Source organism: Crassostrea angulata, chromosome 1 (assembly GCF_025612915.1).
Source record: "Crassostrea angulata isolate pt1a10 chromosome 1, ASM2561291v2, whole genome shotgun sequence".
NCBI classification, from domain to species: domain Eukaryota; kingdom Metazoa; phylum Mollusca; class Bivalvia; order Ostreida; family Ostreidae; genus Magallana; species Magallana angulata.
This window is the reverse complement of record NC_069111.1, coordinates 25,789,330-25,817,013: the sequence shown is the minus strand read 5'-3', so window position 1 is coordinate 25,817,013 and position 27,684 is coordinate 25,789,330. Positions and strand designations below refer to the sequence as shown.

The 27,684-nt window shown below is 34.3% G+C and overlaps 1 protein-coding gene across 11 annotated transcripts in view; it reads left to right on the top strand.

Annotated features, from left to right (window-relative positions):
* The window catches only part of LOC128178642 (neuroglian-like), a 31,068-nt gene extending 11,468 nt beyond the window's left edge, over window positions 1–19,600 (top strand). For 7 of the 11 annotated variants that reach the window (XM_052845888.1, XM_052845933.1, XM_052845910.1 and 4 more), the window contains 14 exons: window positions 7,826–7,937; window positions 8,199–8,310; window positions 8,514–8,692; window positions 8,808–8,990; window positions 9,441–9,563; window positions 12,021–12,120; window positions 12,261–12,448; window positions 12,722–12,889; window positions 13,497–13,655; window positions 13,971–14,303; window positions 14,848–14,871; window positions 16,271–16,405; window positions 16,658–16,736; window positions 17,388–19,600. In XM_052845888.1, coding sequence (XP_052701848.1) covers window positions 7,868–7,937; window positions 8,199–8,310; window positions 8,514–8,692; window positions 8,808–8,990; window positions 9,441–9,563; window positions 12,021–12,120; window positions 12,261–12,448; window positions 12,722–12,889; window positions 13,497–13,655; window positions 13,971–14,303; window positions 14,848–14,871; window positions 16,271–16,405; window positions 16,658–16,736; window positions 17,388–17,577 — 2,043 coding nt within the window. In that variant the 5' untranslated portion in view covers window positions 7,826–7,867 and the 3' untranslated portion in view covers window positions 17,578–19,600. Of the gene's footprint in view, window positions 1–4,651; window positions 5,515–7,825; window positions 7,938–8,198; window positions 8,311–8,513; window positions 8,693–8,807; window positions 8,991–9,440; window positions 9,564–12,020; window positions 12,121–12,260; window positions 12,449–12,721; window positions 12,890–13,496; window positions 13,656–13,970; window positions 14,304–14,847; window positions 14,872–16,270; window positions 16,406–16,657; window positions 16,737–17,387 lie in introns of those variants that run through there. The other 4 variants (XM_052845947.1, XM_052845956.1, XM_052845975.1 and 1 more) reach the window with 4 other exon arrangements.
* Window positions 19,601–27,684: the final 8,084 nt, after the last annotated feature.

Below are 27,684 nucleotides of genomic sequence, written 5' to 3'. Positions count from 1 at the left end.
TAAGCCTCAAGAATGGGACAAAATGTTCCAGAGATGTGGCGTCAAGTATGATGCACAAAGGAGGACTTCCCAGTTGAGATCCTTTTTAATGTTGCCTTTTTAAGTGCTCATATTTGTTAGTTTGTTATTTGTTAGGATTAATAATTTGGAAATAATGAAACCTTTTGTTCTTTTAATTTTACAAGTTAAATATAACAGTGGTATATTATTATATTCGTGTTATAGAATAAATTTGAAATATTAAAGTGAATACAGTAAAACTCGTTTAGTACGAACACTGATATAGCAAATACACGGATCCATTTTACATCGATAAGCTCTGCCCACCTTTGTTACGTCATAGCGATGCTTCCGGGTCGGACAATCTGAAGTAAGCATGGCGGGCGAAATAAACTTAACATCAATCCCTTCTGACATTTCTTTCGATTATTTCAAGAATACATCAATTTCAAAGAGAGCGAAAGAGAGAGGTTATAATTATTTCATGAATAGTTATGTACATGTGTTAAAATTGTACAAGTGCAGTGATGAATCAATAGATATCACCGCCAAGTGCTTTCGATCTATGCAAAATAATGAAGCTCCCCACAAAACATACATGACAATTACGATCACAACTTTGAGCATCAGCGAGAGTCATTGCTCATGCAAAGCTGGGTATGTACTTATATCGACAGATTATGAGGTTAATAATTTAAAAAAAAAAAATCGTAACATTTCATTCAACGTGTCTAAAAATATGCTTTTCAGAGTAAGCGGTTCTTGTTCCCATTCATTTGGTATGATATACACTTTAATTCACTAAAAAAAATCTTGGCATGACCGAAGTTCCTTCAACTCTTGCCTGCACTAGTATGCCACAGCAGTGGCATAAACCACGGGGGTCCAAAATCAGCCCAGAACCACTTTCTTCAATTATGTTTTTTAAGCCTAAACAGACCCCAAGAAAAAAAAGGCCGATCCACAGCATAATGCCAAAGAAGATGTACTGACAAATTATTGTAAGGTTTTTATAATAAAGCCTTTACGAGACATGTTATGTTTGAATAATATAAATCAAAGTTAGAATATGTGAACTCACGGCACCTAAATTAAGCATACCAGATATTGGTGCTATGGAGGTGAAAAAGGTAAAGACAGATTCCGCAGCTGTGGGAACACCACTATCCTACCTCCTTCAGAAGGAGGTTCAGCTGATTGAGACAACACTAGGTGGTGTACATATGGGGTCAATGCTTCCATATCAGGTATATTTAAGAAATGTTTGCATGCATGTGCTATATTGAATAAAAACAAGGACATTTATTTCAAAACTGTACTAAAGTATCTAGGAAATTTGTCAACATCGCAGCTACAAACCAATGTGCATTAATACAATTAAATATGCTCGAGGAATTTTTCTTTTTAATAATTTAAAACACTTTACTTGATTGATGGCACGTTCAATGTGTATTCTATGAGTAGCTATTTTTCTGGTGAAGTTTACATCGCTTTCACTAAATGGCCTAGCACTAGATGCAAGGGGCGGAATATTCAACTGCATATCCAAAAGTGCCAACTCTTTTCCAATTAGAAACCCTTTGTCAGCCATTAAGGCATCATTATTAGCAATAAACTCCCTTTCTTTCAAATGTTTCAAATAATCATAAAAACCACATTGTTCAATGATATCATTGTCAGAAATACTTCTAGAATATAAATCTGAAACAAATAGAATTGACCCTCTTGGGTCACAAACGACAAGAGCTAGCTTTTAATGTACGTGTTGGATGATTTGTAGTCTGAATAGCACTGACTTTGCTGTTTCAATGATGAAGGTTTTTTCAGTTATTAGCTCGGTACAGTCAAGAATAGCTAAACAGTTTGGAAAATCATATTTGTAAAATTCTGGCATGATTCCTATGATTGTATTTCGATGGGGCCAGTAACTTAAGGTATGCGATCCATAATAGCCCATTTTCAATGAATCGGGATGCATGACAGATATGTATAGGGCTTAATACGCAGTATACTTGGACATACTTTTCATGTTTCAGTATCAGTATGTAAGAGTGGAATGTGTCCTAATAATTTACCTTTTTTGTTATCAAAGAGTTGCCCCCCTTTGCTTTTAATCTATAAAATTCAATTCTAAAAAAAATCTATACGGTATAAAATTTGTTTTAAATTGTTTTCCTATTGCTAATGATTAAATGCATCTTTCCACCAGAACATTCATTGATACTCTGAATATTTATTTTTTTATTTTTAAAAATGTGCTTGTCCCCATAGACCTTAATGCAGTCTTCGTTAATTAATTACTGCTTAGTTAATGATATTTTTGACAATTTCTGTTGGTTAATATTTTTCTACGCTAAAATGGTTTGAATTAATATAAGAGTATTTAATACATTATTGATATTCAAGGTTAGAATAATTAGGTCCTAATATGGGTTGGATACCTTAAGGAACCTAATCTCAAATACATGTACTTTGCTACCCCATTCATTACTGTTGACATGGTTTGAACCTTAATATTGAACCTGGATGCTAACCCTTTCACATTTAAAGCATTTCTTAGTCTGCACAGGTACATAAACACCTGCTGTGACAAAGAAAACTTGTCAACATGTGTTCCCTTTCTTTTGTCTTCATAAATGATTGTATTTTCACAACTTGGAAAGAGAAACACAAGAAGCATAAGAAATCTACTACATGTATAACTTAATCCAGTGTAAAATTCAAAGAAGTTTTTGATCTTGGACTTTGAAACTTCTTCAGCAGTGAAAGTTGTATCTCTCTCTGTTTGGCAAGCAGCATCAGAAACTTTCCTGTCGCAACCTGTCATTTTCTTCCTCCAGTTTTCTAACTTGTGCAAGGTTATAGTCAGTGTTCAACAAGTTCAAAGGATATCGGATGAATGGATGAGAGTTTATTCTATAATCTGAAAATAAAATGTAAATGTACTTGCCTTAGAACACACATATGTACGCTTCGTAATTTTGTTAACGTTAAGCTGGGCATGTGGTCTTCGACAACTTGATATCCGTCCTAAACATTTCTCCAAATCAGACTTTGGCTTCGGAAATGCGATGAATTTTGCTCCCATAAGCTTCTCTGGATACCTGCTATCCGATTTACATGTCCCATGCGAACAGTGCTTCACCATTATATTGAATTCAATCGAAAAATAACACCCAGTTCTACAATATCAATATGTAAACAAGTGCCATTTTCATGTAGCGATATCCGACCAATGTCCAACCTAATACCCTGCATCAGATGAGGTGATCGGATTGGTCAAACCTGACACACCCACAAATAAAATGGATCGGTGTATTCTCGGATTTAGCGAAGTTTTTTGGAATCCCCAGTAAAATTCTTATCAAATCTTTGCAAAATTTCACGGTAATCACGAATTCGGATATAACGAATTTACAGATATAGCGAACTGATTTTGAGTCCTGTAGAGGTGAATAATAACAAAAATATACACTTTTATAACAAATTTCTTTACAGTTTAAATAGTTTGCACCTCCATTTAACATAACAGTTGTAATGAATTTATTTTCATATAAATCTTTCAATTTGCATTCCGATTATTAAAGATTATCAAAGTAATGTATTTTCATTTTAAGCTTCGATCATTTAGCAAGAATTATAGTCTTGTAAAAGAAAACATGCATATCGTGAATTTACTATAGTTATTATTACGAATTAGTTATATGGATATAACGAATTACGGATATAACAAAGTATATCCACTGGTCCCTAGGACTTCGCTATAACTGAGTTTTACAGTAAAGTGAATCATGGGGAAGTTATGATCTTTTAATATTCTTTCAAACTTACACGAGTGTGATATTTGGTGTCATTTTTGTAGCCTTTGCAGCAGTAATGAGTTGAGCCAGACTATTTATATACCAATCTGTTGCATTGCTGCATCAGCTAGCACAGAGTTGATGAGACCTAATGGTAGCAGCATTAATTCTTTAAAACTTTGAAAAACATTGAAAATGAATTTCCCACGAGATTGCTGTTGAATCATCAGATTCATCTCCATTAATTGTATGAATTACATGCTTTGAGGATTTTGTGGCCAGAAAATAGCCACTTTAGAAGCATTTTATGATGTCAAAATGTTTAGTAATAACAGCCATCTTAAAGGTCATTTGGAATTCACAACATTTGTGACCCATATATGTAGAGAAAACCATTGCGAACCTAATATGAAGATATGAAATGCATTTGGTAGTTTTAAAGGGTTAATTTGCATGTATCTATCAGCATTGAATCTATATCTAGTTATGAAGTCTTTGAAGAACTGCTAGGAGTTAATGAATTTTAAAGCTCATTGTCTATTTAATTCTATATTCAAGTTTTATCCAAAGCCCTTACGAAGCAATTCAACACACAAGAATAAATGACATTTAATGATATCATTTAATAGTATACTGGTACATAAGACTATTTCAGCAGAGTATAGATCCATGATTTAGAGTCCATAGGATTATAGTGTAGGCTTGTGTGTAAAGGTTGGGTAGGACATCAGCTGTTGATAGAGTAGTATAAAAAAAAAAGAGGCAGTGGCCAATCACTCAACACAGAGTGAATCCTGTGTCATCTACTTCGATAGGTAGGGACAGGCCATTGTTGAGCTACCCAGGACCCTGGGTCTTAGGGCTTTGAACACCCTGTCTTCCTAATGTGTGGGTATTATTCCAGGTGATTACACACAGAGAGAACAGACATTGTTCCTGAGGATATAAGATTCTTTAAGTGATTTTTTTTTTCTATCTCGGTTGTCTCAGATGGTCAGTTGATCAGAAGACTTTGACAGATCTGTATTAGCACATGTTATAGGGTACCCCCAGGTGGCCGGGGCTTAATGCTACATGATGGTCTGTTTGTAGCCCAAGGGTCCGCCACTTCTTGTACTTTCTAGGTTGTTTTAATTGTTTTGAAAATCTATTGCTACAAGGGCATACATTGTACGAATAAGGAAGAATAATGCACTTTATGCATAATTGATTTCAAGCAACTGTGATCCATATGCCTCTGTACAGTGAATTTCTATCGGTACATGACATTTTCTATGTGGTGTTGGTTCAGCAATAAGGAAAGGAATTGACTAAGCCAAGTGTGAGGAAAAATTATATGTATATTATTCTTTACACCCCGCTGGATTAAGCCGTGGTCCATTATCGTTGACTTGCATGTTGCGTGTCCTCAGAGATTGATGTGGAACAGTTGGAGCAGAATTTTTTGTACCAGGATATTGTTACATGTCACTCTGGATCAAGATTCCATCCAAGCTGACTGCACATAATCTATCTGCCATATTACCAACACTCTTGACATCCCTAATTAGCAGTCTGAACATGGACCAGTGACAGATATTGTGGGGAATGTGCATTTGAGATTTATCAGGTCTTAGTTTATCTATTAAATTCTTCTGGATGTGTATTGCGTTACCCAGGTTGACTTCATTGTGATAAATTCAACACAAAACTTGAAAGGACTCTTTCTCCCCATGTAAGTTCAATCAGTTTTATAGTTTAGCTAGCAGATTGTTCACAAACAGCAAAAGTTGCTTTTATATTGATTAATAAGCTATTGTATAATTTTCACTGATTAGATCAGCTTTAATATTCTAACATCAATGATCAGTGGATGGTTAGTATGAGGACATCAAATGCATTCTTTGCTCGGTTTCAGACGTACAGAACTGTTGATGCTGTATCTTTGAAGGTTGGATCTGTCAGTTTCTATGTAGTTTCTGAACACAAACCTTTAATTATTTACACACTTTTGAAAATCTTTAGACTCAGGATCTTAAAAGACTCATTTCAGAAGCATTTGAATATGACAAGCTTAATATATTGCGGTGGTAATAAACACAGCGCTTTCATTAATTTTATGTGAAGAACAATTCTGTTCTCGTAAATGCGGATATGATAGCTACCTGGGTTAATCATTATAATGGGCCTAGGGGGCTGGAGACAGTTTGATTGATGGCTGCACCCAGCACAATTCATGGTCCCCACCATCAGTGATTGTGATGTACCTGGTTATGGTATGTTGAGGGCAATCCTATAATGTATGACTCGTCAGCATGGCTGAGCTCAGCTAGTAGCTATAGATGATGGCTATACCTCTGTATGGACTGTCTTATGATGTACGTCGCACCTTGGAGTCTGGCAGGAATAGCTGTACCAGTGACATTTATATCTGTTGCAGTTTGGTTCTTTAATATTGGTATAGAGCAAAATTTGAATGCTCAACAGCTATCTGAGGTATTACGTGATGATATGGAAGGAAAAGTATGCCAATTTCTGAATGAATAATTAATGTATTGGGGATAGACCTGAAGATGAAATCATTATCTACGTAAAGCGTTTTATTGGTGTAGATCATCTGGTACTAGTAGATGTATTTTGATATGTTGACTTTTCATTCTCCAAAACAAAAAGGTTATTGAATCCATTTAGTTTACCTGTAAAGGTTTGATTATTAGGAAATATTAAAGTGATTAAAATTATCCAGAAAGAGATTGTTTCTGTCCGGATATTAGGACCACTTTTTGAGGCAATAGGGGTTGAATGGTTAATATTTGTTTCATTAAAAAAAAACGTAACTTCTTTTCCTTTAAACTTCTTTAATGGAGTATTCTAGTATATGTTTATGTGTTTGCTGTTTATAGGAGATGAATATGTTTTCTAAATCAATAGACAGAGCAATAGGTTTATTTACCCAACAGGGCAGCAAGAAGGTGGAATCAAACAAGATTGTTTGAACAGTAAACTGATACATTGTGTTTTGGTGATTTTAAAAATGGGACAATTTCTACAGCCATAATTTTTGTTAGGAATATGAATGCGATTCACTGAGTAGTGGTCCATGAGATCAGCATCTGTTGACAAAGAAACAGCATGTTGATATTACGACTGAGTGGGCATGTTTGTGTAATGGATACATTGATTTTTTTGTCATCTGTGAATGAAACGGGCCAAAGTGCACAACTTTATGGGTGAAACCTCTTGTATCTGTGGCATTAACTTGGGGAGGAGGTTATCAATGGCTATAAGTGTCTGCAAGTAATAAGAAAAAAGACCAAGACATTTGGATAGCAGTTTAACAGTTAATTAACATGTTAATTGCTACATGATCTGCATGCATGCTTCATAATTCAGTCATAATGATTGTATGTGTTGTTATTATTATAGTGTGTAGTATACCTAGTAGTTGACCAAGCAATATGATACACCACAAACAATTATTAATATCTTTTAGTCTGTTCTAAACATGATTTCCATATATGGCATAATCATTAATGTCTCTTAAGCACAATCTAAATTTCTACAAAATGATATGATATGGTAGCCATTTTGATCAAGTGGTTGCACTAAGTACGTGACTTAGACTGTATGTATGGTACATGTACCATACATCACTGGCGTTATGAAAACAGGCTAGCTGTGATACAAGATCACAGAAATTTTGATCTTCAAGGCAATGTGAACAAAGTGCTGCCAGAGAATTCTTTTTAAGCCTGGTATTTGTGTTTACCTGGTATTTGTTGTTAGATGTTTGTAATGGATGATGTCTGGATGACTACTAAGAGTGCATGGATTGATGTGTCATCAGAAAAGACATTTATATGTAATGATTTTAAAGCAGTATGTCAAAGTACATGTTTATCTCAATCATTTCATCGACGTGTGACATGTACCAAAAACATGCTGCTCGAGTTAATACAGACTCCCTTGTGCTTGTTGGAAACTTTTGATTACTTTGAGATAGGTATTGGATTGATTCAGGGTGTAAAATGTTTTGTTTTTTTCAGGGGTTGGAGATGAACTGATCTGAATAGCTGCATCTTGTGTTCATGAAGATGGCGTTCCATGAGTTGGCTCTTGTGACCATAGCAATCAGCATTTGCATTTGCTCTTGCCAAGGTTTGTGCAAATTAGTGCTTGAAGTTAATTAATAACTTCAAAGTACCTATAGTCATAAAATGATTAAAGTTATCTTGCTGTTGACACTAGAATACCCTTGGGAAGGTTAACAGATCAATACATAAAAATAAGAATTCAGGCATCCTCTGTGATAATTATGAAAAAAACAATCAAATCTAAAAACAAAAAAATTAATCAGCATTTAAGTACTCTGCATATTTAGAGAATATTGTGCAACCTACTGAGATTGTCTTTTTACAGTGATAAATCGCCCGCCATCATTACATCAAACATTTGAGCCATCTTATTACATACAAAGAGAACACAGTACTCCAATAACCATCCACTGTAAAGCCCAGAATGGAAATATCACGTGAGTATCAAATCTTACAAAAAAGAGAGCAGATTCAAATGTTTGTATTTTGGGAAAAGCAGCTTTTTATAATTTATCAGTATTTATATAATTGCATGATACATCTGTGCTGATATCTTGAAGTGAAATAAAGTCTATACAAGCCTTGAACTACTTAATTAACTTATACCAATATGTAACCTCCCTTTTACCTGATTCTGCAGTTATCAGTGGAGGAAGGACGATGTGGCAGTGCGTAATAGTCGACAGGTTGCTGTAGATTCCAAGCTAGGCACAATTGTATTCACCAGAATAGATATGTCAGACTATGGGACCTATCAGTGCTTTGCTAGCAACCAATATGGCACTGCTCTATCACCTCCTATAGAAGTCCATGAGGCTCGTAAGTCAATTAATTTTGATACTTTCTAATACATATCAAGCACATGTTGAACAGATATTTGAACAATTATACTGCTTAGGTTGCCTCCTTTTTATAATGTGTCCTCTCTCTCTAGGGTTGGGAAGTTTCCCGGCGGATCCTGTTTCTCAGGAGTGTACCAAGTTCCAGCATTGCCTGATCCAGTGTCGGAATCGCCCGGTGTGTGAGCCCGAGTCTCAGTGCCGCGTCGAGTGGAAGAAAGGCCCTGGCACCGACAACAATGTTCGCGTGTCAGAAAGGGTAGCAGTGGATGGAAAGGGTAGGCATGGCTGCAGGGCCTGAATTTACTATCAACACAGAAGGGCAGTTACATCAAATTATAAAATTACAGTAGCTTCTCATATGGTTTTAGTGTGTGATTTATAGGTATAAAATTAAATTATAAAATTACAGTAGCTTCTCATATGGTTTTAGTGTGTGATTTATAGGTATAAAATTTGAAACATTTTCATGAACATGTAAATTTGTGATTGCACATTTCATTCCCAATTTAATAAAAAAAAATTCAGTTGAAAATGCAGAACGACAATATATACATGTAGATCAGAAATGGGCTACATTGCCATACTTTTAAATCTTTATATGGATTTTACGTATTCATTGCAGAACAGAATCATAGTTGAACTTATTTCTGAGAAATTTGACAGTTCTTTAAACATTTAAAAGAACCATAGAACTACTTAACTGAGGATGTTTCTTTACATTGTAGGTAATTTACATATCCTGTCTGTGACTGATGAGGACTGGGATGGGCAGCAGTATGGGTGTGGTCTGTGGAACGAATTGACAAAGACCTTCACTAAAGGCAGCATGACATCTCTCTCCATTAAAGGTTAGTTCAATTAAAGATCTCAGCATTAAGGTGTAATATCCCTCTGCTATTAATTTTACCATTATGATACATTTTTTTAAAAAATGGATTCAAATGAAACAAAGTTGAAGTTATGAAGTGTTGCTAGATTTTTCAAAAATTGATATTAAATTTGTCTGAAAACTGAACATAGTGATAAGGAAAAGCAAAATGTTACCATCGCATTTTTTTGTAAAAGTTTTTTATACCCCCGCTCCGAAGGAGAGGGGGTATACTGTTTTACCCTTGTGTGTCTGTCTGTCCGTCCGTCCGTCTGTCTGTCTGTCTGTCCGTCTGTCTGTCCGTCCGTAACAAAAATTTCTGTCGCATTTATCTCAGCAACTGTTTATCGCAGATGCTTGAAATTTTAACACAGTGTTTGTTAAGGCATGCCATATCGTGGGATATATTTTTGTACCAATTGGACGTCAACTTCCTGTTAAATGACGACTTTGCTTATTTTTTAACCAAAATTTTCAAACAAATTTTCGTCAAAGATTTCTCAGCAACTGTTTATCGCAGATGCTTGAAATTTTTACACAGTATTTGTATAGGCATGCTATATTGTGGGATGTATTTTTGTACCAATCAAACGTCAACTTCCTGTTAAATGATGACTTCGTTTATTTTTTGCCAAAATTTTCAAACAAATTTCCGTCAAAGAATTCTCAGCAGCTATTTATCGCAGATGCTTGAAATTTTTATACACTATTTGTTGAGGCATGCCATATTGTGGGATATATTTTTGTATCAATCGGACGTCAACTTCCTGTTAAATGACGACTTTGCTTATTTTTTAACCAAAATTTTCAAACAAATTTTCGTCAAAGATTTCTCAGCAACTGTTTATCGCAGATGCTTGAAATTTTTACAGAGTGTTTGTTAAGGCATGCCATATCGTGGGATATATTTTTGTACCAATCGGACGTCAACTTCCTGTTAAATGATGACTTTGCTTATTTTTAACCAAAATTTTCAAACAAATTTTCGTCAAAGAATTCTCAGCAGCTATTTATCGCAGATGCTTGAAATTTTTACACAGTATTTGTATAGGCATGCTATATTGTGGGATGTATTTTTTTACCAATCAAACGTCAACTTCCTGTTAAATGACGACTTCGTTTATTTTTAGCCAAAATTTTCAAACAAATTTTCATCAAAGATTTCTCAGCAGCTAGTTTTCGCAGATGCTTGAAATTTTTACAGAGTGTTTGTTAAGGCATGCCATATCGTGGGATATATTTTTGTACCAATCGGACGTCAACTTCCTGTTAAATGATGACTTTGCTTATTTTTAACCAAAATTTTCAAACAAATTTTCGTCAAAGATTTCTCAGCAACTGTTTATCGCAGATGCTTGAAATTTTTACACAGTATTTGTATAGGCATGCTATATTGTGGGATGTATTTTTGTACCAATCAAACGTCAACTTCCTGTTAAATGACGACTTCGTTTATTTTTAGCCAAAATTTTCAAACAAATTTTCGTCAAAGATTTCTCAGCAGCTAGTTTTCGCAGATGCTTGAAATTTTAACACACTATTTGTTTTGGCATGCCATATCGTGGGATATATTTTTGTATCTATCAGACGTCAACATCCTGTTAAATAATGACTTTGTTTATTTTTTGCCAAAATTTTCAAACAAATTTTCGTCAAAGATTTCTCAGCAGCTATTTATCGGAGATGCTTGAAATTTTTACACAGTGTTTGTTAAGGCATGCCATATTGTGGGATATATTTTTGTACCAATCGGACGTCATCTTCCTGTTAAATGAGTACTTTGTTTATTTTAGCCAAAATTTTCAAACAAATTTTCGTCAAAGATTTCTCAGCAGCTGTTTATCGCAGATGCTTGAAATTTTAACACACTATTTGTTTAGGCATGCCATATTGTTGGATATATTTCTGTACCAATCGGATGCCAGCTTTCTGTTAAATGTCGACTTTGCTTATTTTGCATATTCACATCAGAGCGGGGGTATCAATAGTGAGCATTGGCTCACAGATATCTTGTTTCTTTACTTTTTCCCCCTGCCAAAAGTTTAGGTTCAGTTCGTTTCATTCAATTTTTTTTTTATAATTGAATGTTAAATAAATGTCGCCTTCCAACATAAATTGGGGCCCAGCACTGCCTCCCTTCTTACTACATGCCTTAATAATTGTGAGTTAACAAAAACAAAGTGAGATTATTTTCTAAAGAAGTTATTTCTCTTATCAGAGGGATATTCCACCTTAAATGTTCAATGAAAGGCAGCATATGACATTTCTTAGCTTTAGATCTTAGTGCAGTAAAAGACAGTAAGACACGGATACATTCAATAAAAGACACCTTGGCAACTCTCAGCATTAAGAGCTAAGTTAAGATATAAAGACAGCATGACATATCACCATGAAACATAACTATTCATTCTGTCATGGTCTGTTTTGACTTTCACAGACTCTTCACAGAGCAGGATAGAGCCCCTGGGTGTGTACTCGGAGAACACCAAGGCCTTCCTGGGACAGACTGCTGAATTACAGTGCATATTTTCTGGAAGGTTAGTTATTACATTACATGTGAACATAAAAAAAGATATAAAACTCTAATTCTGAGTCAGCTTGATCTTAGATATCTTAGTTCCGTTTTTGCCAGCCTTGGTGATCTAGTAGGTATTACAAACACGCCCTGATCTTGTAGCCCAATTCCAACCATACAGTGGAAGACCCCGGAGCTAGAGTTCATTGACATCTCCAACACCAAGAAGTATGAACTGGCCGACTTTGGGAGGAAGCTGTTGGTAAAGAACCTGACCATCAATGACGAGGGCTCCTACACGTGTATAGCCAACAACAAGGTCCAGCAGCAGGCATTCCTCAACATCACCTGTAAGTTCACGTCGTCCTGGGTGCAAGTGTCTCGTGATAGTTAACTATTACAGTGAATTATTTGAAATAGTTCTTTGAACAATTTTATTCATTGAAGAGTGCGTAAGTTATCCATATTGGTACTCATATCTATTTTATGAGTTTATTTGTTTGTCTATTCAAAGCATTGAGAAATAATTCATACTACATGTAGTACCCCGGTACTATCAATTGATTTTTAATGGGGATTACATCTGTATTTCTCCATTTAACAAATATCCATTTTTTCCCCAGCACCTCCTTTCATCAATCCATTAAACAAAAATCCACAGATGGCTGACACGTATATTTCTGCCGGAAAAAACGCGGTGTTTTACTGCGATACGGTGTCAGTACAAGGAGAAAAGCAGCCGTCACCTCCAATATGGAAGAAAAATGGCAAAGACATTGGTGCCAATAGAGGTCAATAGATAGTCTCTTTTTCTTTATTTTTATTTTTAAAGTTGCTTTTTATTTGTTAGAGGTCATTAAAAACTGAACATGCATGATAAATGGAATGGTAGTTTAATGTTTACAGGAAAGTCTTATGCAAGAAACTCTTTACCTCTCTGATAATTACTGAGAGAGAAAGTCACACAATCTATGGCAGTGACTGATTGATAACTATCGATTTCTGTAGTGGAAAGAACAAGCAAAAAGCTCAGTGCACACCTTTCAAATTTTTTTGAAGTCATACAAGTATTTTCCCTCATTTTTTACATGTTTTAATATATTTTTTTGTCATGGATGGTAATGAGCAGATGGTTATAGATTTATTGGGTTTTTTTTCTCTCAAAATAAAGCTTAATTAAAAAAAAACCTTCAAAAACTTTATGTTCATTTTAATAAGGAAAACGATTTTATTGAGTGTATATAGACTAGTGGTGATAAGCATGACTTCCTTTCTTTTTGTGTTGTGATTTTATTTTTATTTTGCACAGCACATGTCCTTTATATATCTGCACCTCTTTTATGCATGCAAAAGGGGACTCGTTTAAAGTGACACGTCTTCATGTTTTGGATATTTCAGTAGGTGTAGAATACTCTGTTAGTGCCGACATGCGGGAGCTGACCGTGCTGGACACGGAGAAGCCTTCGTCCTCTCGAGCTGGATCTACCGGAAGTTACCAGTGTGTGTCATCCAACAGCGAGGGCATGATCTTCAAGGATGCGTTTCTGGCAGTTCTTGGTAAGTTTAACAAAAGCATAAAGAATGAATCAACTTTGAAAAATGTGGGCCAGAATAAATCATACAAACAAAAATTAATGATAGCATGATGCTGCAAGAATGACATTGTTCTTAAAATGTTCCAAAGATTAGATTTTATGTGATGATGCAAGTGTGTTGTTAAGCTAGTAAAGAGCACAAAATGATCATGCCTACATTTTATATAGATATAATGCACGTTGCTGCCGGGTAAATGTAGGTTTATTAATTTTGTTTTTATCTTTTTAATTCTTAAGTTTGTAGCAGTATGATATTTTTATGTTTGATATTTTACAGACCCCATAAAGATCCTGATTCGCCCTGAGAACTCTTACCTCATCGACAGAGAGAGTGTGATTTCCTTGGCTGTAGATGCAAGCACAGACCCTGCCCTGAGCTTACAGTACAGATGGAGGTTTAGGAACTCCAATAACCAGACCACTGTACTGACATCCAACACCAACCCCAGGGCTTGGACTCTTTCCGACAGCAACAGGAACCTCACCATCAATGCTCAGGGCCTAAACAAGGACGAGTTCTTCCAGCTGATTGGACGATATTTTGTGGAGATTTATCATCAGTATGACGCAGAATTTGTTCACATAGACGTGGTTACGGATATCCCAGCAAGTAAGTAGTGAGATCAATGGAGTCTCTCTCGCAGTATGATTGACTTGTTAGCTAGTCCTCTTTCTCTGACTGGTTCATGTAAATATCTCCGTAGTATTTTATCACATTATGATCAGGAAAATACGATTATTGTCATGTGACTTGCAAAATTAAACACTTTCCAGTCTTTTAAGACGTTTCTTGAAAAATAATTCATGTATATGCTAGAATAGATTATAACAACTAACCTTCATATACATAAACTAATTGTAGTGCCAGATTATTTATTTACAGAAAGGCAAAGTACATATATTTTCAGTACATTTTAGATGGTCATTTTCATCCTTTCTTTGAAAAGTTCTTGATCCTTCGAATCAAAGCTTTATACCAAATCTATCCGCTACTGGGTCTCATGCCTTTTACATAATAGTTCTTGATCTCTGCCCAATTCTTTCTGGTCCTATTTAATACATGCATTGCTTTTTAAATGACTTAATGAATCCGGTAAACCTGTACATTATCATCATTCACTGACCTTCCCATCTGCTGGCTTTTGTTCCTCTAGATGTCACTGACCCAGTACCAACCGGTAAGGAACCTCACCAAAGTTCTTCTCAGTCTCTTTTGGCTTTGAATGTTTCATTAACAACATTTCTTTCATTTTTCAGTTGCTTATTCTATGATAACAGCTTTATAATTATTATATTTAGTTTCATATGTCATAAGAATTTGAAGAAATCAAATTTAATTTTTCATATAGACAACAACAACATATATAGATGGGCAAAAACATGTACCTGTATATAAACATATTTTAATCTTTTATTACTTGTATAAGAGTTTTTCAAGATATGAATTTGAATATTATTTGTAGTATCACATTTTGATTGTTCAGTGAATGGTTTCTCATTGTAAAAGTGGGCGGATTGGAAGACTTGCATGATAGATAAATGAGATCACTGGTAGCAAATGCATGTATAGATCAATACTGGTACTGAACTATGGCTTGGATGAAAATTGATAAATGTTAAATGCTCTTTCTTGATTAAGGTTTGCATGTATTGGTAATTTATTTGTCTCCCCTTTTTCATTAAAACATTTTGGTAAAGGATTTGTTTAAGGTGGAATTCTACACCAACAATTTATTATTTGGATTTCTACAGTATCATTTCTGAAACATGACTTTGTTGTTGAAAGTAATTAAGCGCATACATCATTCTTTGAACATCATTCTTTGAACAAAGAAATCATGTTTCAGAAATGATACTTTAACGATCTATAAAATAAAATTGGGGTGTAGCATTCCACCTTAATAGAAAGCATGCATTTGATAATTTCTTCAGAACAAACTTTATGATGTACATAGAACCATTTTAACAAGGCCTTGGACTTTCAGTAGAGCATAACAATCTATTTCTTGCGTCAAAACAAGTTAAAAACGACGCTGGTTTCAAGCGAAATATACACTGATTGCGTAGTCTTAGCTCAAAAGCCAGACAGATCTTGTTGATTTCAAAGAGCCATGTCTGAGTGGGCAGCAGTGAAATAGACAGGCCTACGTCACATTGCTGTATGACACAACTACCCAAAGTCCAAGCTCTTGTTAAAATGGTTCTATTATTTGATAGATTTAAGCGATTTACAGTTTTTTTTTAGTTCTGCATATTATTGAACATTTGTTGTCAGTGTTGTACATGTATTTGAGTTAAATGTGGTTGATATTATTAGCAGTAGTAGCATTTATTTAGTCAACCAACAGATTTTTTGTTCCTTGCACAAATGTTTGATATGACCTGAATGTTGAATGAAATGTTTTACTAGTATATTTTCAAGTTATTATTGATTCAAAAATTTACCGTGACGTTTTACTCCCCACCACATTGATGTCGTGCAAACACTTTGTATGTTTAATATGTTTCTGAGCATTCGATTTGGTTTGTTATATTGTTATGTACATATTTTGATGTATTTTTTTTTTACTTCTTTAGTTCCACAAGAACCACCAGCCGAGGCCAATCTGTGGTTCCTTGGAATCATTTTTGGTGTGATCCTCCTTATCATTGTCATCATCTTTATCTGCTGCATGCTGTACCGTAATGCCTGTAAAAGTGGCACTTATCCAGGTGGGTTTTGAAGCCAATTCACTTTATGTGTCCTCCTTAATCAACTAAGCTACCGGTACTCTAAAAGGTTTATCATCCCACTTGTCCAATCGTTGTTCAACTTAACGACTTTTCTGATATATTTTACAAACATGTATCTTGGATGTACATATATAAATATTTTAGAAAAAAAAAAGAAAATGTATAAGCATTTTTTACTTGAAGCAAGCTCACAGGTTTATGTACTAATTAAATTATGTTGGATGATTGTAGTGGATGAGAAAGAAGTGGCAGCCGGACATGATCCAGAAAAAGAACTGGCTGACAGCGGATTCCATGATTTGTCTCGAGCGTAAGTCGTAAAAGTTGAATAATTTTTTGTAAGCTATTAAATTTGAATACACATGTACAATTGTGTTTAAGCTGTTGAATATGCACATTTGTGCAGTCAAATAGGTATACATGAAGTTGCAGCTAGTCCAGTTATCACTAAAAGAATCATGAAAATAAATGTATTGAATGATACAGTTTAATAGAATAAAGTTGTGGGGGTTTTTTTTAAGTTTACAGTAAAGCATGCTTATAGCAAATTGCCAAGGATAAACAATTTGGATTCATTATATGTTTTATCGGATAAGTTTACGACCATTTAAAACTAACAGTAATGAAACTGACTTTGCTGTTAAAGTGATACTTTATTAATTTCGCTGTAACAACTGCATGTATGGCAAGAAAAACAATTTTGATAGGAAGCTTAGTTCTATTCAACATTTTTGGTTGACATGTGCATATTTCTTTTTTTACAGAAAGTTTTCTTTGTGAATTTAAATAGTTTGAATTTTATTTTTGTGGGAAGGGTCCCCCTTGACCCCCACCCCCTCCTAGATCTCCACATGGTTGAACACCCTGATAACATTGTTGAATTCAACAAAATTCAACACTGTTGAAATTTCAGAAATGGTTAAAAATTTTATCTGAAATGTGTACATTTGTCTAATTTCAGAGACGAAGATGGCCACAAAATGGACAATATATCGCTGTCAGATGATTTTGGCAAACAGATAGAGAGTGATGAGGACAGTATGGGAGAATATGGCGGTGATTTAGACATCAGCAAATTCAACGAGGATGGATCATTCATAGGCATATATGCAGACAAAGTGACCAACAACTCAAAACAGTCAACTGTTTGATAGTTGTACTCTGTATCACAAGTTGTTTGAACAGACAAACATGTGAACTACCTTGCTTGCCATATAGAAAAAGCTATGTTGTGTAATTCATGAGGACAAAAAATAGTCGACGTATAGCTCATGTGGAATCGCTATGGGATCTGCCTCAGAAGTGCTCTTTCTTCACTGCCAGTGCATTAATCCAGTCAGGAGTGTGTTTGAATTTCCCAATTTTGACCAATTCAGAAAGAAATGATGGGATTTTCTATCAATGACTAGTCAATTAACATAAAATTGCCATTAGTTGGGGGATTTATTCCGTGAAAAATCCTGTAGAATGTACAGAATAGACACATTTTTGTGCTATGTGTTGATTGTGTTTTAATAATGAGTTACCTTGTTACAGTAGTACAGTTTTTTGGTTCCTGCGTCCAGCATAAATGGTTACTAAATGGACCTGTAAATGAATACCAATTAATCAACATGTACAATTTAAAGAATTTGTGTTTGGATGACCAAATCATTCCAGAAATTATTGGGGCACCATTTTTCAGTCCTTGCTGCATTTGATGCATCATTCTGTCTTGACGAACATATTGTTTTTTCCAATTTTTTATTTGATAGCAATCCTCCATTTTCTCATCCTCATTATTATGAGAGAATTGAAAATGCGTATATGAATTTATTTATTACATTTTTTTTTTAATTTGCTGGCCAGAAATCCTTTAGTATGATGAATCCATGTTTGTGGCAATCTTGATATTCTTGTTTTTTTTTTCTTATATACATATATTGCAGCTTCATTGAGATGGTGTGCATTTCCAGTTAAACATTCCAAATTTATATGGTTTAAAGGGGTATTTTCACTTTTTTTAATATCTTAGAATACTATACTATAGTAAATTTGTGTGGTTTTTTGTTGTTTTGTGTTTTGGTTGTAATAGTTCCAGAATTAATCCTGGTGATATGTAAGAAAATGATATAATTATGCAACTGATATGACATTTTGAAATAACACAAAGAGCTAACTGAAGAATATGAAATTTTTATTTATTCTTGGTATGAAACTCATCTTATTTTTATATTCCTGATTTAATTCTGGAAATTACAATACTTGCCCTGCATTTGAGTGCAAAGATTTGCTTGAAAAATGCTTACAGATACATGTACTTTTTACCACAATAACTGTCTATAACGTGCATACATGTGTATTTATTGAACTTTTACTGAATAATCCTACTTGTTGAAGTCTTTAAAATCTGTATTTATTGAACAAATGCCTGTATTGATGTGCAATTATTTTTTTTTTTAGAATGTAACTTGATTTAACTTGAAAATGTCTCAATTTTTAATACCTATTATTATTTATTTACATGTGATTGTCTTGTAGGCCTGATCATAGCATCATCTCAATCTATCATAGAATTTTATGACTTGAACTTGAAGACATATTTTTACATGTCTTTATAGTTTTGATATGAAATCAGAAAACTGTAACGTATGTACTTTGATATATGATCTCAGTGAAGTTGATTCATTCAATATTCACAGGTTAGGTGAATTGTAAAAGAAATTGCACATACCTGAATTTTTGTAAAATGCATGTATATATGCATGAACTAGCTAGTACACTGTAGATTCCTTAATTTACACCAGTACATAACTCTGTGATGCAATCATTTTGCATAAAATCGAGAGAATATGAAATCACGAACACCGAATTGTTATCATTGTTTCATTTAGTTTTCATCTGTTTGAAAAATGAAAGCAAGATTCTAAAATCCGCATGATGCGGTTCGTGTGATTTTACACGGATATTAATAATTCCTCACGTTTAATTAGGAATCTTAAGTACATAAATGTCGTTGCTGTTGTATTTAGTCATTGTTTATTTAGTTTATTTTTCATTCATATTTTTTCCTCTCAAGTTATTAGCAAGCTGTACATATGAATCCACTCATCCAGCGAGGGTGGTGCCAGTGGCATATAACGTGCAATGTTTTTTTTTTCTAAAGTATATAAATTATATATATTTGCAATTTTGTGTCTTGTATTTTTTACTTATCATTAATGAAGCTTGCTTTTGAGGTCGAAACCCTAAATGAAGAGATCAGAACAATTCTTTAAGATTTCATATTCATAGATGAAACATGCATATGCATAGGTCATATATATACCAGTAATATTGAATAGGTTGCACTTAAAATTTTACCATTCAACATTCCCATACTAAGTTTATCCATTAGCTTCCAATCAGTGATGAAAAATTGCTAATATACATCCAAGATAAGAAAATACAACAGTATTTGACAGTTGAACAGTCAACAAAATATCTGTGCAAAAGAATGCATCTGTGGTTGAACACGCTTCCTGGAATGTAAATCAAGAGACTAACAGTTAATGAAAGGTCGAGCGAATTTACTTAAGGTAGACAACAACCATTTTTATTTTAATTGGAGGGTGTTGTTTTTTTTTAAAGACATTCATGGTTTTAGAAAATACTAATGTACAATAAAGGCACTCTGTCAGGACTTTTATGTGACCTATTGTGATATAAAATTTATGATTATAATTAACATTAATTATTTTTAAAAGTATCTACCGGGGGTCGTGCCTAACAAAGTGCTTGACAAATTATACACACTTTGATTGTTCATATGAAATGCGCAAAGTATTTAATTTTTTAAAACACCTTATAACGGTTGATATTAATGATTTTATGAAATGTGTACGGATCTGTCAATATTCTTGCAACTTTCAATATTTTAACATAGTCTGACGTACATTGGGATCTGAGATGTAGACGAACAGCGGCAGCGTTTTTGAAAGTTGTTGTTGGGGGAGCAAACTCATTCAAAATTTAACAAGCAAAAAGAAAAAAAAAAGCGCAAAAATACAAATTCGCATTCGTCAAAATGGAAAGAGTACGTAGAATCTAAAAGCTTCAATGTTATTCTTAATTTGATATTGCAGTGTAAAATAATTTGTCAATGATTTTCTTTGCTTTTTTTTAACACAAACAGCCAAATCGTCTCCTGTGAGACTTTGAGTCTGACATCATCATGATTACTTCGTGCAGTCCGTGATTTTTGGGAGTTGAACTATGTTCAACCTCCCTAGACTGTCACGCAAACTCAGCGCAAGAAAAATTTGCGTGGGCAAACTACTCAATATAATGTCTATATATAACGTTTAAATAATCCGTGTTAATCGATGCTGATAAAATACATGAACAGATGAATACGATGTTAATGATATCAATTTCATATTTTCTATTCAAATTCTTATTAAATTTTAGATTTATATCTGATTGATATCTGGAGTATAATGAATTATTGTTTTTGTTTATGTTTTGTAACGAAATGTGCTTTTAAAGGTAGTGCTCTTGACGAGACGGACACGGTGGCGCAAAACAGCTTTGCAATGTATAGAGTGTATAAAAATAGTTCATTGTTTGTTTTATACCTTTTCATAAATAGATACCTTGAGTATATTAGAACAATTTGTATACGAATACCTCACAAGTTTTCGTGTGAAAATTCATGTTTTACTTTTCGTACACTAAAATACCGGTATGCATACACGATAGTGTCATCAAGTTTTGTTTACACTCGAAGAAGATTGAAGAAAACTGCCAAGAAAATCAGGTTTTTGACAAATCCTATCAATTTGAAAGTCGTGGTAAATGCTGAAATAACGTTTTATTGCACGAATTCGTATTTTCACCAGAAAGTCAGCAATTCCGTTAGATTAGAATTCGTACTTTCACAAGAAAGTCGGCAATTCCGTTAGATTAGAGCTGTATACCGGTATGTGCAAGCCGATGTTCGATGTTCACGTGTTTTCGTTTTGTTGTTTAGGTAGATTAAGGCCAACGTAAAATCTTCTGATTACGTTTATATCTATGATATAAAAATCTATTTTTTGAATATTTTAGAATTAACCTGAAAAAAGACCTTTGTCGTGATTTGCGTGTTTCATATTTAGTGTGTTTTGTTTTAGTCTGCGAATCTGAAAGTTATAGTCTTGAGTGCACTGAATTTCAAAAGTATTTAAATATCTTTTTTGCAGTGATTGAGGGTGTGTGTGAATGATATGACGTTGATGTTTTATTGGTAAAGTTTGTACTTTATTTGTAAAGAAACGTTCTTAGCCAGCTGAAAAATTTCTAACTTATGGGTCAATGTCAAAGCAAAGTTCTTTGAAATTCTTGTCATTCAGTTGTCCATTATTTAAGCAGGGCCCTTTGAGATGGTGACCATCTCAATGTTGTCTAGTTATTAATGTACAAACTACAAACATACTACCGAAAATAAATTTATGCAAGTTCAACTCCCATGAGTACTTTCAGTACTTTTATTCTTAGGTCGCTGTAGGTTTCGACCGATCAATAAAGAGGGCGTGTCAATTTTTAGTCCTGTCAGTTTCTTGTCTGTTTCAGCTAGCCGCTGTAGATTTTGACCAATCGATAAACAGGGTGTGTAGATTTCAGTTTGGCTGTTTCTATAGGGCTATGAATTAACTACAGGCACGGAGCATCGTTTTTTGAAAGTGGGGGGGGGGGGGGCAGACTCATCCAAAAAATGTTGTCAAGCAAAAAAAAAAAAAAAAAAAAGGAAAATTTTAAGTTTTCCAAAATCTTCAAAATCCTAATCGGGGGGGGGGGGGGGGGGGGGGGGGGGGGGGGGGCTGGCGTAGTATATAACTTCAATTTCACTCCTCATTTCCTTATTTTCATATCATTTTTTTTACATACTCCCAAAAAAGTGGGGGGCCAACTCAATGATAATTCAATTTTTTATATGTATATTTTAAAAAATTTGTTGTTGCGAGAAAAAGTGGGGGGGGGGGGGGGGGCAGGCCCCCCTGCCCCCCCCCCTCCCCCCCCCCCCCCCCCCCCCCCCGATGCTACGTGCCTGAACTATAAGTTTCCGTAAGAAATAGAGGGAATAATACTTGATATATGTACATAAAAGTACATAAACGTTTCACTTTTTTTTATCTCGTTAATATAACTACTGTGGAATCATTAAATTTCGTGGGGGCCAATTTTCGTGGATTGCTTAAATTTTACAGGTTCGTGGGGACGTAATTTCGTGTATTCTCTTATATCACAAAAGGAAACATGCCCTATTCCTTTATTTTATTAATTCGTGGATGATGTTAATTCGTGGATAAGGGGTACCCATGAATTCCACGAAAATTGAGCCATCACAAAATCTAATGATTCCACAGTATTGGCCTATCATAGTGCATTACTTTTGATGAAGTCTATGTAAGAATCAAATATTTATAAAAGGATCCGGTCACGCATAGTCACCAATTTTTCTTATATTTCATACATGAACATACCTAGGTGTAAAACACTAAAAGTTGGTTGCTAGGGGTAATTGTTGCGATGGTAACCGAGGTTACAAATGGAAAAATAGCAAAACTTGCCTACTTTGAAGCCATATTAGAAGCTGCCCACTAATGTAAACTATCAAAGACATAAAACAGCATTTGTCCTATTTTCAATTCTTATATAATATAAGAAAATTGATGGAAAAACCAATACTATTAAAATATGACCGTGGAAACCGTAACAAATTTTTATAAAATCATTTTTTTGCGGTTTTTTATAAGCCGAAAAGGGAAACTATTAAAGTTTTAAATCTTTAACAATGTCCATGCAATATATATTTTATTAGGTCACCTGAGTCACTCAGATGACCTAATGCAATTGGTCTTCGTCTCTCGTCGTGTGTCGTGCTTTGTGCGTTAACAATTTTCCATTTTTAATTCATGGCTCTACCACACCCAGGGCGCCACGGGCGGGGCTATTTATGCAATCAAAGTACTAAAGTACTGACAGGAGTTGATTTTATCGATTATTATTTATCTTAAAATCAACGATATGTTATTTTGCTTGGCAAGTAGTTTATAATCTCTATTTGAATTACGCACATTTCTATAATATGGATTCTCGGACTTTTCCGACAAGAATTTCGAGAAAACCTCTTATGAATCATGTTGTGTAATATTTAAAAATAGTCCAAGAATTGATTCGTCAAACTATGTATCGGTATTCGAAATATTTAAAAAAGTGTATGGATCCAACCAATAATAGTCTCGTTCAACCAGATGCTCGGCTGTCTCCGTTAATCTCCGACAAGTAAGATATACCAGGTCACGTGATAGCTTGATGATGCGACCTCTAAATATAGACTGACTCTGTACATAGTCAGCCGATGATTGAACGAGACTACAGTATATTGAACTCTGGCGTAGGAATACATACGACTGCAGAACACTTCTAAATTGTTTCTATTACTACCATACAACTATTTAAAATCTGACTATTTCTTAGGTATTTATAAATAAGTTTCTTTTAAAAAAAATGCTTCAGCGAACATTACATCGAATTTATCGATGATTTTCAAGAACTAACTCTTGTCAGCGGTGATGATTTGTGCTTAGGTCCAAACACTGTTTCAGTTTCGGTTTGCCAGAGTAACTGCATAGGAGAGTTGATTAAAATCAACTCCCAAAAAACCATTTTCAAAAATCTTCTTCTCAACTCCCACACATATTAAGAAAAAATTGAATGATGGTTATGATGTCCATGAAGCCCTCTTACAAAATTGTGAAATTAATGGCCCCTGGATCAGGGGTTCAGGATCTAGGGTGGGCCAATATGGCATATACTATTGAAGTTGTATTAGATCTTAGAAAATCATCTTCTCTACTCCCCTATATATTTGTTAAAAACTAAATGCATGGTTATGGTTATGATGTCCACAAACTCCTGGGTCAGGGGTTCAGGCTGTGGGGGGGGGGGGGCAATATGGCCATATAGTGTTAATGCATATAATGTTTAAAAATCTTCTTCTCTACTCTCACACATCTGTAAGAAAGACTGACTTCATAATCATGTTAACCAGGAAGTCCTCTATTAAAATTGTAAATTTTATGTCCCCTAGACAATGGATGTTGACTCTAAGGCGGGGCCAAAATGGATGTATAGTGTTAATGCATATTATGTTTAAAAATTATCTCTCTACTCCCACACACCTGTAGGAAAAACTGAATTCATAATCTTGTAGACCAGGAAGTCCTCTCCCAAATATTTTTAATTTAATGCCCCCCAAGGTATGGGTTCTGAATCTAGGGCGGGGCCAAAACACTTATATAGTGTATTGGGTTGGGATATCTAATGCAGGGTGTGGCTAAAAGCATGGTCATTTAGTGTTAATGTATAGAGAATGTTTAAAAAAGGTCTACTGACATAGAATAAAAACTGACTGCTTATAAAAAAATTAAGCTGTCATCTTTTATAATATTTCATGCCACCTACATGTAAGGCAAGTGTTATGGCTGGGAGGGAGGGGGGGGGGGTATATTTGTCTTGTTATTTTACTCTGCTCAAGAATTTAAATGAAGGAAATGAGATGCCCTGGTAATTCACCTACATGTGTATTAAGAAAAAAGAAAGAATGAGGCTGTGTATCAAAGTTGAGATATTGTGAAAGTTAATTAAGCTATCTCCTGTTGCTTCTTCCTGATGGAGTTATCTTCCCTTGCTTCTTCATAATGGAGTTATTAATCATTAAATATAATGTAATTAAGAAGTTGTATGATCTAAAAAACTATGCAAATTCTTTATTTATTGAAAAAAAACCCAAGTATTAAGTCTTTATACAAATAAATAGACTCATTAATAGTAAAATATTAATTGGCTAACCATAATCACTTATAAACAGTACATGTAAAATGATTACTGTCTGCTCCTGGGGATGGGGAATGGGGGGTTGATTTAATAAAACATGTCTACTACACCCCTGCGAATGTGTTCGGAATGTTTCCTTTATCGTAGCTAAGTATGTAATAAATCCAGAGGTGCTCGAATGAAAGTTCACGAGACTTCACCGAGATTTGTTCAGTTCCTGTGAAATTTTGAGTGGAAGTGTAAGTGTTCGGATAATATTCTCAAAATACGTAAGTTCTGGTCATTTTTCATATCATATCCTACTTTAATTTATGTTAAAACATGAAAATCTGTTAAGATATATGTTTTATTTCATCCTCTAGAGGTTATTTAAACTAAACGATAATATTTAGAACAGAGTTATCGTTCGTGTTCAACCACTCTACACGTGGTTGAAAGTATAAACATTGGTTGCCTAATAAAATCATAGCCATGTTTGATGCTTTTGGCGTGCAATACCATGCTTTTTTAAAAAAAAGAATGGGTGTTTGGTTTGCATAAAAACTTAGTATATCGAGCTATGTTCAAGGAATATTCTGCATAAAATATTATAGTCTGTTTAACAATTGATGCTATTACTAGGTCAGGCGCGGATCAAACATTAATCCTAAAAGGGGAACCGTTACTAAGCATGTTAATTGTTGCAATAGCAGAAAAAAATTATAATTTCTATTTACATATTTATTTCTAGAACTCGTCTTATCCTCTAATTAATGAAGATAAAGTTTAAAATCAATAAATGCATAGATTTTACATTTGACTACAAGTACCTATAAATTCTAAGAAATAGACTATCATCATGAGGCACAATTTTTACTGCGAAACTAAAAGGGTCAAATAAAACCACGTGGTCTAAATTTAAATGACAATAACATTCGCAGGGGTGGTACTAGCCACCTTGTTTTAGTTTATCTGAAATACACATAAAACCTATCTTGAAAGTTAACAAATATGGAAAATTATTTTCATCCATTTTCTTGTACCCTTTTAATATATCTGGCCATGCACTCTATTATGATCTTTATAAGTTTTTCGATAAAAATATAGGTTTCAGAGTCCTTTTAGAAAGATTTCAGGCAGGAAGGTGGTCGTCATTACAATATTATAATTTTTTTTACTCCAGAATAAAACTTAATTAAATGCATATAGGAGACTCCTCGACAAGTTGTGTATGGGCTATGGCACTTAGATAACCGTTAAGCCTATTAGCCTCTTGTTATGAAAATTGACGTACGTTGCTTTGGTAACAAGGCCAAGTAATACCGAGCGCAGCGAGAGGCGGGCAAAGCCCACCTCGCGAAGCGAGGATTAATGGTAACATCTATATAAGAAAATCAGTGAAAAATGAAAGTTGAATCAAGGGTACTAAGGCCAAAAATTTAATTTTCTTCCAGCCGTGGGCGCCGCCATATTGGCTAGCGAGCATCATGGAATATGCCTACAGTCAGCAATTGCTATTCATAACGCCATGTTCACTAAATAACGTTCTTTATATATAATTATTTCTTTTATATACCACAAAAAGCTTTGTAATGCAACAGAGTAGTGTTGTTGCTATTGAAAATTAAGTTGCGTAGAAAATCACACAGAAATTCTTCCTTTTTTTAAAGTCGATAGCAACGGCAGTTATTTTTATCAAATGTCAGATTTTTTTCAAGTTCCATAAAAGTTTAGGACATACTAGGTTTTTTCTCACCAATTGATTTTATATATTTATTCATTATATGTAAATATTATCCATTAAAATATGCCTGAAAATATTATAATTTACCTTTTCTTTTTAGCTTATTACTATAGCAACAGTTCTCAATTTTTATATTTAAATTCTTACTTGCACAATCATTACAGTGTTTACCAAAAAATCCAAGATTTGCACCTTAACACTGTGCCGGATAATTATGCCAGTGCCAAGGTGGCATTTTTGCACCCGCTTAAGATGCAGTTTCGGAAAAATCCACGTATACCAAATGATAGACCATTGTCTAGAGAGTATATAACCACTTTTGTTTTTAGTGTGTTTCACCTGACAGGTGAGATATTTACCTTTAAAAATTAATATCCCATCGGAAAATGATAATTCCCATAGGAGAATTGACTCTCCTACAGGAAATATTGACAATCCTATAGGATTTTTAAAAAGTCCTGTAGGAATTATATTTCTTATAGGAGAATGGTAATTCCTCTAGGAATTTGATTCAGACATGTAGTTTTCCTATAGGATATTAAGTTTTCCTATCGGATTCTATCAAATCCTATCGGAATTGAAATTCCTATAGGAAGTTCTTGTATTCCGATAGGAAATTTCAAATTACCTATAGGAATATTGATTTTCCTATGGGAAAAATTATTTTCCTATAGGAATTTATTTTTGAAAGGTAAAT